Source organism: Pristiophorus japonicus, chromosome 17, assembly GCF_044704955.1.
Source record: "Pristiophorus japonicus isolate sPriJap1 chromosome 17, sPriJap1.hap1, whole genome shotgun sequence".
In the NCBI taxonomy this organism is placed as follows: domain Eukaryota; kingdom Metazoa; phylum Chordata; class Chondrichthyes; family Pristiophoridae; genus Pristiophorus; species Pristiophorus japonicus.
Window position 1 is genome coordinate 127,994,704 of NC_091993.1, and position 12,508 is coordinate 128,007,211.

At 52.6% G+C, this 12,508-nt stretch overlaps 1 protein-coding gene across 1 annotated transcript in view; it reads right to left on the bottom strand.

Moving 5' to 3' along the window:
* The window catches only part of LOC139228094 (ataxin-7-like protein 1), a 55,018-nt gene extending 43,063 nt beyond the window's left edge, over nucleotides 1-11,955 (bottom strand). The window contains exons 1-3 of the mRNA XM_070859277.1: nucleotides 11,850-11,955; nucleotides 2,023-2,091; nucleotides 1,091-1,195 (exon numbers count right to left, since the gene is read on the bottom strand). Of these exons, the coding sequence (XP_070715378.1) occupies nucleotides 1,091-1,195; nucleotides 2,023-2,091; nucleotides 11,850-11,952 (277 nt within the window). The 5' untranslated portion in view covers nucleotides 11,953-11,955. The remainder of the gene's footprint in view (nucleotides 1-1,090; nucleotides 1,196-2,022; nucleotides 2,092-11,849) is intronic.
* Nucleotides 11,956-12,508: the final 553 nt, after the last annotated feature.

Consider the following 12,508-nt stretch of genomic DNA (forward strand, 5'->3'; position numbering starts at 1 on the left):
AACACTGTAAGCTCAAATTAAAGTGTGACCTTAGTCTTTTATTGCAGGTCTCCAGAGTGCCTCTCCAACCTGTGAGGCCTCCTTAAATACCTGTGTTCCCAAGGGATTATGGGATCCCTTGGGACACCAGCGGACGAGCCCTTTGGTTGCTGTACAGAGTATATACAGGTTTACATATATAACAGCAGGTACAGCACAGGGTTAGATACAGAGTAAAGCTTCCTCTGAACTGTCCCATCAAACACTCCCAGGGCAGGTACTAAGCTGAGATGCTGCACTATATGAACGAATGGAGCAAAACCATAAAAACAGGGCGAGGCCCCTCCCCACATCTGTAGAGATTTCAAGGCCCAATCAGGCTAACCTAACCTTTCCCGGAGCCAGAACTGGTGTGGGAGGGAGATGAAACCATTAGTGCTTCGGTGGGTTATCAGATTCAAAGGGTTGGAAATTTGGTTGGAGGATTCTCTAGACATTGATGTCGGGCGGGCACTAACTTTAGTGCCGGAAAATGGTTTGCGACGGCAGCCAAAAAATTCCGTGATTGTGCCCAGACAGTGAGACAGAGCGCTAAGGGAAGTGTTCCACACCTGTCTCAGGACGCTGGGCCAGGTGAGCAACTGAATATCCCGAGTTAAAGATCCGGCCTCGGTGTGCCTTGAGAGAGGCCTACCTGGGAAAAAAAAGAATCGGAACAAAAAACATTCCTGATACATTACTCACCCCAAATAAAGTAAAAGCGTGAAAAAATATCGCACTTACCTCATGCAGCCGCCCGCTTTCTCTGGCGGGGTCACCCGGGGGCGCTACTGGTACAACGCAAACTGAATGCTACTCCGTGTGGATACCGGGGGCGTTGCACACTGGCGCGGCGCTCCCGGGCGATACTCCTCAGCGCCGCCGGTACCGACACACGGAATTTGCCGAGCGGCACTAATTCTAGCGCTCGCGGCTACTAACCCTTTAGCGCACCTGTTCCTACCCTCGCGAGGGGCGCTGTCCAATCGAATTTCTAGCCCAAGGAGTGTGTCCGTTTTCTGTTTATTTTTAAAACAAAGACGCAAAGACGCTCGGACACACAATCACTTACCACAGTGCATCTGGAATGCCTGAGGTTTAACGACTTGTCCACACTGGTTACACACCACGAGGAAGAACTCATCATGGGCCGGGCAGTGACCGAAGATCGGCATATCTGAAACACAGGGAGCAATAGTTAGTGCACACACACCGGTATTGGGGTGTTTCATCTCAATACCTGAATCTCACCTTCCAATCCACCCCGCCCCCCACTCCATAAACACTTGAGAGAACCTCCCCTCCACCGACTCCAAGCGCAATCACAAGGCTCAGCATTTATTGCCCATCCCTAATTGCCCCTCGAGAAGGTGGTGGTGAGCCGCCTTCTTGAACCGCTGCAGTCCGTGTGGTGAAGGTGCTCCCACAGTGCTGTTAGGGAGGGAGTTCCAGGATTGTGACCCAGCGACGGTGAAGGAACGGCCGATATATTTCCAAGTCAGGATGGTGTGTGACTGGGAGGGGAACGTGGAGGTGGTGGTGTTCCCATGCGCCTGCTGCCCTTGTCCTTCTAGGTGGTAGAGGTCGCGGGTTTGGGAGGTGCTGCCGAAGAAGCCTTGGCGAGTTGCTGCAGTGCATCTTGTAGATGGTGCACACTGCAGCCACGGTGCGCCGGTGGTGGAGGGAGTGAGTGTTGAAGGTGGTGGATGGGGAGCTGATCAAGTGGCTGCTTTGTCCTGGATGGTGTTGAGCTTCTTGAGTGTTGTTGGAGCTGCACTCATCCAGGCAAGTGGAGAGTGTTCCATCACACTCCTGACTTGTGTCTTGTAGATGGTGGAAAGGCTTTAGGGAGTCAGGGGGTGAGACACTCACCACAGAATACCCAGCCTCTGACCCGCTCTTGTAGCCACAGTATTTATGTGTCTGGTCCAGTTAAGTTTCTGGTCAATGGTGACGGTGACGTTTTTCATGTACCCTGTATTTATATCCAGCCCAGTCCTTTACCTTCTCTAATGAGCCTCATTGTTTCAATCTTCTTTCTCGCATCTTTGCCGCTATCCTCCAATTCTGTACCTGCAAACGCAAAATATGTTCAGTCGGTCACAATGCTTGCCTCAGTCACTGAAAAACAAGAACGAGTTTCGTATTGTACAGTAATGAAATAAAATAACTTGCCCTACATGCTCGCTCCCCTTGGTATCACACCAGCCTCACTTCAGGATTTGAGCCCATAATTATAGAATCTTACAACCATTCGGCCCATCGATCCTGTGCCGGCTCTGTGACAGAGCGATCCAATCAGTCCTACTCCCCCCGCTCTTTCCCCACAGCCCTGTGAATGTTTCCCCTTCCAGTATTTATCCAATTCCCGGTTTGAAAGTTACTATTGAATCTGCTCCCAACACCCTTTCAGGCAGCGCATTCCCGATCACAACAACTCGCTGCGTAAAAACATTCTCCCCATCTCCCCCGCTGGCTCTTTTGCCGATTATTTTAAGTCTGTGTCCCTCTGGTTACCGACCCTCCTGCCCCTGGGAACAGTTTCCCTTTATTTACTCGATCGAAACCCCTCATGATTCTGAACACCTCGGTCAAATCTCCCCTTAACCTTCTCTGCTCTAAGCAGAACAGCCGCAGTTTCTCCAGTCTCTCCACACAAGTCTCTCATCCCCGGGACCATTCCAGCGACTCTCCCCTGCCTCCTCTCCAAGGACTTAACATCCCTCCAAAAATGTGGTGCCCAGAATTGGCCACAATATTCCAGCTGGGGCCTAACCAATGTTTTATACAGGTTGAGCATAACTTACTCTTGTACTCTACGCCTTTATTTTAAAAAGCCACGGTTTCCATATTTTTTTTTTTTTTAAAACAGCCTTCTCAACCTGCCCTGCCACTCTCAACGATTTGTGTACACACACTCCCGGGTCTCTCTGCTCCTGCACCCCTTTACAATTGTACCCTTTAGTTTATATTGCCTCTCTTCAGTCTTCCTCCCAAAATACATCACTTCTCAGTGTTAAATGTAATCTGCCACGGGTCTGCCCGTTTCACCAGTCTGCCTGTGTCCTCCTGTGGTCTGTTACTCTCCTCCTCTTGGCTTACTACATTGCCGAGATTGTGTCATCTGCAAATTTGAAATGATGCCCTGCATACCCACGTCCAGATCACTAATATATCTCAAAAAAAGCAGTGGTCCCAGTACTGACCCTGGGGAACACCACTGTACTACAGCTCACCACCACTCTCTGCTTTCTGTCTCTCGGCCAATGTTGTATCCATGTTGCCACTGCCCCTTTAATCCCATGGGCTTCAATTTTGCTAACAAGTCTATTATGTGGCAGCATGTAATCGAGACTGACAATCCAGTGCGGTGCTGAGGGAGTGCTGGGTTTGAATCCTTCACTACAGTGAGCAATCCATCGGGGTCTTAAACCCACGACCTTGTGGCACAGAGACGGGTGGGAGAGTTCCCACCGGGCCACAGCCCTCAGCGCCTTGCACAGTGACAATGTAAAACCCAGCACTTTATTAACCTTTACACTGCTGGAGATTTCTGAATTCGCTCACTGTTTGATCTGGATCTCTTTGCTGATTAGTTCGCTGTCTGACCTTTGCCCCCTTTAGCACAAATTTCACCAAATCGACAGCTCTCAAAGGGTTAAGTGCATTCCTGCCACTAATTTATAACAAATTTATAACTACTTCTCGAATCAGAAACATTTAAACTGAAACAGAGTTTTCCCCAACACAATAGGATTGCTGCGAGGCAGCACTGTGTAACCTTGAAGTGACAGAATGCGTTTCTGTCCTGTTTATAATTGAACGATTCAAATAACCACCCTGACACCGATCAGCCAAAGCCCAGTCTGGGACAGTCACAGACCACAGCAGAATTCCCTGAATACAGCCCCGTGCACGGAATTAATTTCCTATCCTCCTGGTTTCCTCTCCCCCAAGGCTCCGATTTCAAAATATTAATATTTACAAATCCCTCCACGGCCTCGCCCCTCCCTATCTCTGTAATCTCCTCCAGCCCCACAACCCCCTGAGCTCCTCTAATTCTGCCCTCTTGAGCATCCCTGATTATAATCGCTCCACCATCGGTGGCCGTGTCTTCTGTTGCCTGGGCCCCAAGCTCTGGAACTCCCTCCCTAAACCTCTCTACCTCTCTTTCCCCCTTTAAGACGCTCCTTAAAACCGACCTCTTTGACCAAGCTTTTGGTCACCTGTCCTAATTTCTTCTTGTGGGGCTCGGTGTTAAATTTATTTGTTTTGTCTGATACCATTCCTGTGAAGCGCCTTGAGACGCGTTACTATGTTAAAGGTGCTATATTAATACAAGTTGTTGTTGTAGTTGATACTAGCCGGGATCGGGTTCCACATGCACAATCCTCCCGCCTCAGGAGTTCCCAATCTATTGCGATGCGGTGCCCAGTCAGTGCTCAACCGGAGGCAGAGGACAGGCCATTCAGCCCCTCCAGCCTGCTCCAACATTCAGGTCGAACATGGCTGCTGTGCCTCTTAACTCCATTTGCCCGCCTTAGCTCCATATCGCTTGATATCATTCACTAACAAAAACCATCTGCCCTCTGAGGTAGATGTAAAAGATCCCACGGCACTATTTCAAAGAGCAGGAGAGTTCTCCCCGATGTCTTGGGGCCAATATTTATCCCTCAACCAACATCACTAAAACGGATTATCTGGTCATTATCACATTGCTGTTTGTGGAACTTACCCGAGAGGACATACGGGGCCTCGGTTTAATGTCTCATCCGATAAACAGCACCTCCGACAGTACTGCCCCTCCGACAGTGCAGCACTCCCTCAGTACTGCCCCTCCGACAGTGCAGCACTCCCTCAGTACTGCCCCTCCGACAGTGCAGCACTCCCTCAGTACTGCCCCTCCGACAGTGCAGCACTCCCCCAGTACTGCCCCTCCGACAGTGCAGCACTCCCCCAGTACTGCCCCTCCGACAGTGCAGCGCTCCCTCAGTACTGCCCCTCCAACAGTGCAGCTTTCCCTCAGTACTGCCCCTCCAACAGTGCAGCTTTCCCTCAGTACTGCCCCTCCGACAGTGCAGCACTCCCCCAGTACTGCCCCTCCGACAGTGCAGCGCTCCCTCAGTACTGCCCCTCCAACAGTGCAGCTTTCCCTCAGTACTGCCCCTCCGACAGTGCGGCGCTCCCCCAGTACTGCCCCTCCAACAGTGCAGCTTTCCCTCAGTACTGCCCCTCCGACAGTGCGGCGCTCCCTCAGTACTGCCCATCTGACAGTGCGGCGCTCCCTCAGTACTGCCCCTCCGACAGTGCAGCACTCCCTCAGTACTGCCCCTCCGACAGTGCGGCGCTCCCTCAGTACTGCCCCTCCGACAGTGCAGCACTCCCTCAGTACTGACCCTCCGACAGTGCAGCGCTCCCTCAGTACTGCCCCTCCGACAGTGCAGCGCTCCCTCAGTACTGCCCATCTGACAGTGCGGCGCTCCCTCAGTACTGCCCCTCCGACAGTGCAGCGCTCCCTCAGTACTGCCCCTCCGACAGTGTGGCGCTCCCTCAGTACTGCCCCTCCGACAGTGCAGCACTCCCTCAGTACTGCCCCTCCAACAGTGCAGCTTTCCCTCAGTACTGCCCCTCCGACAGTGCAGCACTCCCCCAGTACTGCCCCTCCAACAGTGCGGCGCTCCCTCAGCACTGCCGCTCCGACAGCGCGGTGCTCCCTCAGTACTGCCCCTCCGAAGTGCGGTGCTCCCTCAGTACTACACTGGAGAGTGTCTGCCTGGATTTTGTGCTCAAGTCTTTGGAGTGGCTCAGAGAAAGGAGTGCTACAACTACTTACATTTACACAGCGCTGTTAACGTAGCATAAACATCCAAAGGCATTTACAGGAGCGTTATTAAACAAGATTTGACACTGAGCTACATAAGAGGTTATTAGGGAAGAAGTCAGGTTTTAAGGGGCGTTTTAAAGGCGGTAGAGAAGTTTAGGGAGGGAGTTCCAGAGATGGGGCCCAGGCAGCTGAAGGCACGTCCAACGATGGTGGAGCGATTATAATCAGGGATGCTCAAGAGTCCCGAATTGGAGGAGCGCAGAGATCTCGGGGGGTTGTGGGGCTGGAGGAGATTACAGAGATAGGGAGGGGCGAGGCCATGGAGGGATTTGAAAACATGGATGTGAATTTTAAAATTGAAGGCGTTGCTTAACCGAGAGCAAATGTAGGTCAGCGAGCACAGGGGGTGATGGGTGAGCGGGACTCGGTGCGAGTTAGGACACGGGGCAGCGAGCACAGGGGGTGATGGGTGAGCGGGACTGGGTGCGAGTTAGGACACGGGGCAGCGAGCACAGGGGGTGATGGGTGAGCGGGACTCGGTGCGAGTTAGGGGGAAGGTGCCAATCAGGGGTGAAGACATCGGTGCAGTCACAGCGATGGGAGAGGTACAAAACAGATTAAAGAGAGTAGCAGAATCATCACGGGCTGCCCTCACTGGTCTCCCGGAGCCAGGCTGAACAGAAGCTTCACACATGCCAAGGGGTGCGGTATGCTGCTGACTCTCTGGGCAGGGCAGCTGCCATCTAACCTCACCCCCCAGGTTCAGCAGCTGGTGCAAAGGCTTCATTTCCCCGATCAGTCTGCACGGTGCGGCCTGAATATAGCACCGTTCCACCGCGCAAACAGCAAGTGAGTCACTCCCTCGCTGGGTTATGTAGCAAATCAGGACTGATACACGATAGGGAGACACATTCCAACGATTAGATTTAACGTCTCCTCTCAATTCATCCCCTCCAATTAGTACAATCCCCATTGACAGACCTGTACCCACCAGTACTGTACCCCGGTATTATACAGTGACAGACCTGTACCCACCAGTACTGTACCCCAGTGATATACAGTGACAGACCTGTACCCACCAGTACTGTACCCCAGTGATATACAGTGACAGACCTGTACCCACCAGTACTGTACCCCGGTATTATACAGTGACAGACCTGTACCCACCAGTACTGTACCCCAGTGTTATACAGTGACAGACCTGTACCCACCAGTACTGTACCCCAGTGTTATACAGTGACAGACCTGTACCCACCAGTACTGTACCCCAGTGTTATACAGTGACAGACCTGTACCCACCAGTACTGTACCCCAGTGATATACAGTGACAGACCTGTACCCACCAGTACTGTACCCCAGTGATATACAGTGACAGACCTGTACCCACCAGTACTGTACCCCGGTATTATACAGTGACAGACCTGTACCACCAGTACTGTACCCCAATGTTATACAGTGACAGACCTGTACCCACCAGTACAGTACCTGTGTGTTATACAGTGACAGACCTGTACCCACCAGTACTGTACCCCAATGTTATACAGTGACAGACCTGTATCCACCAGTACAGTACCTGTGTGTTATACAGTGACAGATCTGGACCCACCAGTACAGTACCTGTGTGTTACACAGTGACAGACCTGTACCCACCAGTACAGTACCTGTGTTATACAGTGACAGACCTGTACCCACCAGTACTGTACCCCAGTGTTATACAGTGACAGACCTGCACCCACCAGTACTGTACCCCAGTGTTATACAGTGTCAGACCTGTACCCACCTGTACTGTACCCCAGTGTTATACAGTGACAGACCTGTACCCACCAGTACTGTACCCCAGTGATATACAGTGACAGACCTGTACCACCAGTACTGTACCCCAGTTTTATACAGTGACAGACCTGTACCCACCAGTACTGTACCCCAGTGTTATACAGTGACAGACCTGTACCCACCAGTACTGTACCCCAGTGATATACAGTGACAGACCTGTACCACCAGTACTGTACCCCAGTGTTATACAGTGACCGACCTGTACCCACCAGTACTGTACCCCAATGTTATACAGTGACAGACCTGTACCCACCAGTACTGTACCACAGTGATATACAGTGACAGACCTGTACCACCAGTACTGTACCCCAGTTTTATACAGTGACAGACCTGTACCCACCAGTACTGTACCCCAGTGTTATACAGTGACAGACCTGTACCCACCAGTACTGTACCCGTGATATACAGTGACAGACCTGTACCACCAGTACTGTACCTGTGTGTTATACAGTGACAGACCTGTACCCACCAGTACTGTACCCCAGTGATATACAGTGACAGACCTGTACCACCAGTACTGTACCTGTGTGTTATACAGTGACAGACCTGTACCCACCAGTACTGTACCCCAGTGATATACAGTGACAGACCTGTACCACCAGTACTGTACCTGTGTGTTATACAGTGACAGACCTGTACCCACCAGTACTGTACCTGTGTGTTATACAGTGACAGACCTGTACCCACCAGTACTGTACCTGTGTGTTATACAGTGACAGACCTGTACCCACCAGTACTGTACCTGTGTGTTATACAGTGACAGACCTGTACCCACCAGTACTGTACCTGTGTGTTATACAGTGACAGACCTGTACCCACCAGTACTGTACCTGTGTGTTATACAGTGACAGACCTGTACCCATCAGTACTGTACCTGTGTGTTATACAGTGACAGACCAGGGCAGCGGGGAGGGAGCGGGGCGGCGGGATTGATTTTGGCAAAGCTCAAGCGAACAGACAGCAACCACGATGGGTCGAATTGCCTCCGTCTGTGCTGTAAATGTCTAAAGTTAACAGTCCCGGGAGCAAGCAGATCCTTGCTTGCCACGAGACTCCAATCCCCTGATCACGGACACAGACTTGTTCTCACTCCCTAAATTCAGGGCAACAAAGAGTCCAGGGCACGGCTCAACTACCTCATGGGAATAACCTGTGAGCAGAATCAGTTAACATCTACTTGTATTTATATAGCGCCTTTAACGTAGTAAAATGTCCCAAGGTACTTCACAGGAGTGTTATCAGACAGAATGTGACACCAAGCCACAGAAAGGCAGGTGACCAAAAGCTTGGTTAAAGAGGTAGGCTTTAAAAAGCATCTTGAAAGAGAGAAAGCTGGAGAGGCGGAGAGATTTAGGGAGGGAGGGAATTCCAGAGCTGAGGGCCCAGGACCCTGAAGGCACGGTGGTGGGGCGATTATAATCAGGGATGCTCAGGAGGGCAGAATCAAAGGAGCGCAGATATCTCGGGGGGGTTGTGGGGCTGGAGGAGATTACAGAGATAGGGAGGGGCGAGGCCATGGAGGCATTTGAAAACAAGGATGAGAATTTTAAAATCAGGACGTTGCTTAACCGGGAGCCAATGTAGGTCAGCGAGCACAAGGGGTGATGGGTGAGCGGGACTGGGTACGAGTTAGGACAAGGAACACAGGGGGTGATGGGTGAGCGGGACTGGGTGCGATTTAGGACAAGGGACACAGGGGGTGATGGGTGAGCGGGACTGGGTGCGAGTTAGGACACGGGACACAGGGGGTGATGGGTGAGCGGGACTGGGTGCGAGTTAGGACACGGGACACAGGGGGTGATGGGTGAGCGGGGACTGGGTGCGAGTTAGGACAAGGGACACAGGGGGTGATGGGTGAGCGGGACTGGGTGCGAGTTAGGACAAGGGACACAGGGGGTGATGGGTGAGCGGGACTGGGTGCGAGTTAGGACACGGGCAGCAGAGTTTTGGATGAGCTCAAGTTTATGAAGGGTGGAATGTGGGAGGCCGGCCAGGAGAGTGTTGGAACTTTCCAAATTTAATCAACAGGCCCTCTGAGCTAATTCAGCGACACCGACAGGAGAGTTTAAGCCTGGGTAGTTTTTGGATCCACCCCGCTAGACCACACAGCAGTGTCGATAAAACACACATTGCGGTTACAATTAGTGTTTGAATCGAACCCTCTCCCCGAAGGTGCTGACTCTCGCTGGGGTCTCGGTTCCACAGGCGCCAGAGGTCCCTCCAGTAAACCCACCCATAAATACCTTCCTGTGTGACTCCAGATATCCGCTGGCAATTCGATCACAGAAGGCATCACTGTCCTTGGCCGACTGACACTGTATGTTCCAGCAGGGCTGTCTGGATAGGGTTTTGCCCTCCCTCACAGGAATTTGGGGGCCAGTTGCAGCACTGCCCCCTCCCTCCCTCTCTGGCTAACCTCAGCTCCCTCAGCACAGACCGAGGATTCAACCTTGCATCCTTCCTGGTCACTGTGCCTCAGCACCGCACCAGGCAGGCCATTCAGGCACTACCACCTCATGGCTGATTGTTGACAATGTTTGGTACAAACAGGAGATAGATACTCTGGGATATTCCACCTGTGGCAGCGACCATAATCCAGGGGATTTCAGTGTTTAAAAAAACAAAATATCCGGATGAGGGTTTTCCATTGATCAATAAATAAAGATCTTGCATTTATATTGCCTCAGGACGTCCCACAGCACTTTACAGCCAACGAAATACTTTTAAAGTCACTGTTGTAATGTGGGAAATGCGGCAGCCAATTTGCGCACAGCAAGCTCCCACAAGCTCCCAATGTGACTAAAACAGATTATCTGGTCATTATTACACTGCTGTTTGTGGGAGCTTCCTGTGTGCAAAATGCCTGCCACGTTTCCCACATTACAACAGTGACTACACTTCAAAAAGTACTTCACTAGCTGTAAAGCATTTTGAGACGTCCAGTGATCGTGAAAGATGCTTTCTTTTTTTTTTAATGTGACAATGTGTAGATAACCTGTTTTAGTGATGTGGATTGAGGGATAAATATCGGTCCCAGGTCACCGGGGAGAACTCCCCTGCTCTTTGAAATAGTGCTGAGAGGATTTTTTATGTCCACCTGAGAGGGCAGACAGGGTTTAATGTCTCATCCGATAGACGGCACCTCCGACAGCGTGGCACTCTCTCAGCACTGCACTGAAGTGCTCAAGTTCCTGCAGTGGGACTCGAACCCACAACCTCCTGAATCAGAGGCGAGAGTGCTGTCCACTGAGCCACGGCTGACACCTGCTCGGGAGCCCAGGTAGCGGTGAGATCCAGCAGCCGCACTCTGTGTACAAGTGGAGGCCAGTCTCCGGCTGTCAATAACTTGCATTTATATAGCACCTTTAATGAAGTAAAACGTCTGAAGGCGCTTCATAGGAGCGATTATCAAACAAAATTTGGCACTGAGCCACAGATGAAGAAATTAGCGCAGGTGACCAAAAGCTGGGTCAAAGAGGTAGGTTTCAACAGCGTCTTAAAGGAGGAAAGAGAAGTTTAGAGAGGGAGTTCCAGAGCTTGGGGCCCAGGCGACTGAAGGCACGGCCACCGATGGAGTGATTATAATCAGGGATGGTCAAGTAGCCAGAATTGGAGGAGCGCAGAGATCTCGAGGGGTTGTGAGGCTGGATGGGAATAGAGAGATAGGGGGCATGGAGGGATTTGTAAACAAGGATGAGAATTTTGACATGCAGGTCAGTGAGCAGAGTTTGAGATGAGCTCAAAGTTTAGGACGGCACCTCCGACAGTGCGGCACTCCCTCAGTACTTCACTGAAGTGTCAGCCTGGATTTATATTCAAGTGTCTGGAGTGGGACTGGAACCCACAACCTTCTCGCAGGAAGCAAGAGAGAGCGTGCTGCCCGCTGACTCTGTGAATAGTGAAGTTGGGAAGTAACAAAGGCACGGGCGAGGGTTTCCGTGGTGGATGAGCGGAGGCTGGCAGCGGGCGGCGGGCGCTAGGACCCCGCGGGAGCCCAGGTGGCGCGGAGGGCGGGCGGGTGCTAGGACCCGGCGGCCGCGCTGTGCGGGGGGGAGGCCGCTCACCGGCTGTCCGCTCAAACCGTGCCCGGTCCCCGGCCGCCGGCGCCCCGCCCCGCGCCGCGCCGCCCCGCCGGCCGGCCTCCCTCCGTCCCCGGGGGCCCGGGGACACTCACCGTCCGCCGGCCGCAGCGCCTCGGCCCGCTCGATCCAGCTGCTCCACGACTGGCCCACGAACGCCTCGGGACTCGGGAGCCTGCGCTCCGAGGCCGCCATCATCACAGTGCGCGCTCCCGAGCCGCCATCACCGCGCGCGCGCCCGGCACGCTGCGTGCCCCCCCCCCTCCCTCGCGTCAGGGGGTGGGGCGACAGGCTGCAGTGCCGGCTCCCCGCCGCCAGGGGGAGCCAAGCGGAGGGAGGGAGGGGGGGGTCCCCGCAATGTAGCGCAAGGTAACTGACAGTAGGGGGCGCGCCAGCAACACAGGCGGTGCATCAGGGAATCCGCTCACTGCATTAACCAGCTGTCCACCACACTGGATTAACCAGACTGCATTAACCAGTCTATAACCAGCACGCTGCATTAACCAGACTGCATTAACCAGTCTGTAACCAGCACGCTGGATTAACCAGACTGCATTAACCAGTCTGTAACCAGCACGCTGGATTAACCAGACTGCATTAACCAGTCTGTAACCAGCACGCTGGATTAACCAGACTGCATTAACCAGTCTATAACCAGCACACTGGATTAACCAGACTGCATTAACCAGTCTATAACCAACACGCTGGATTAACCAGACTGCATTAACCAGTCTGTAACCAGCACGCTGGATTA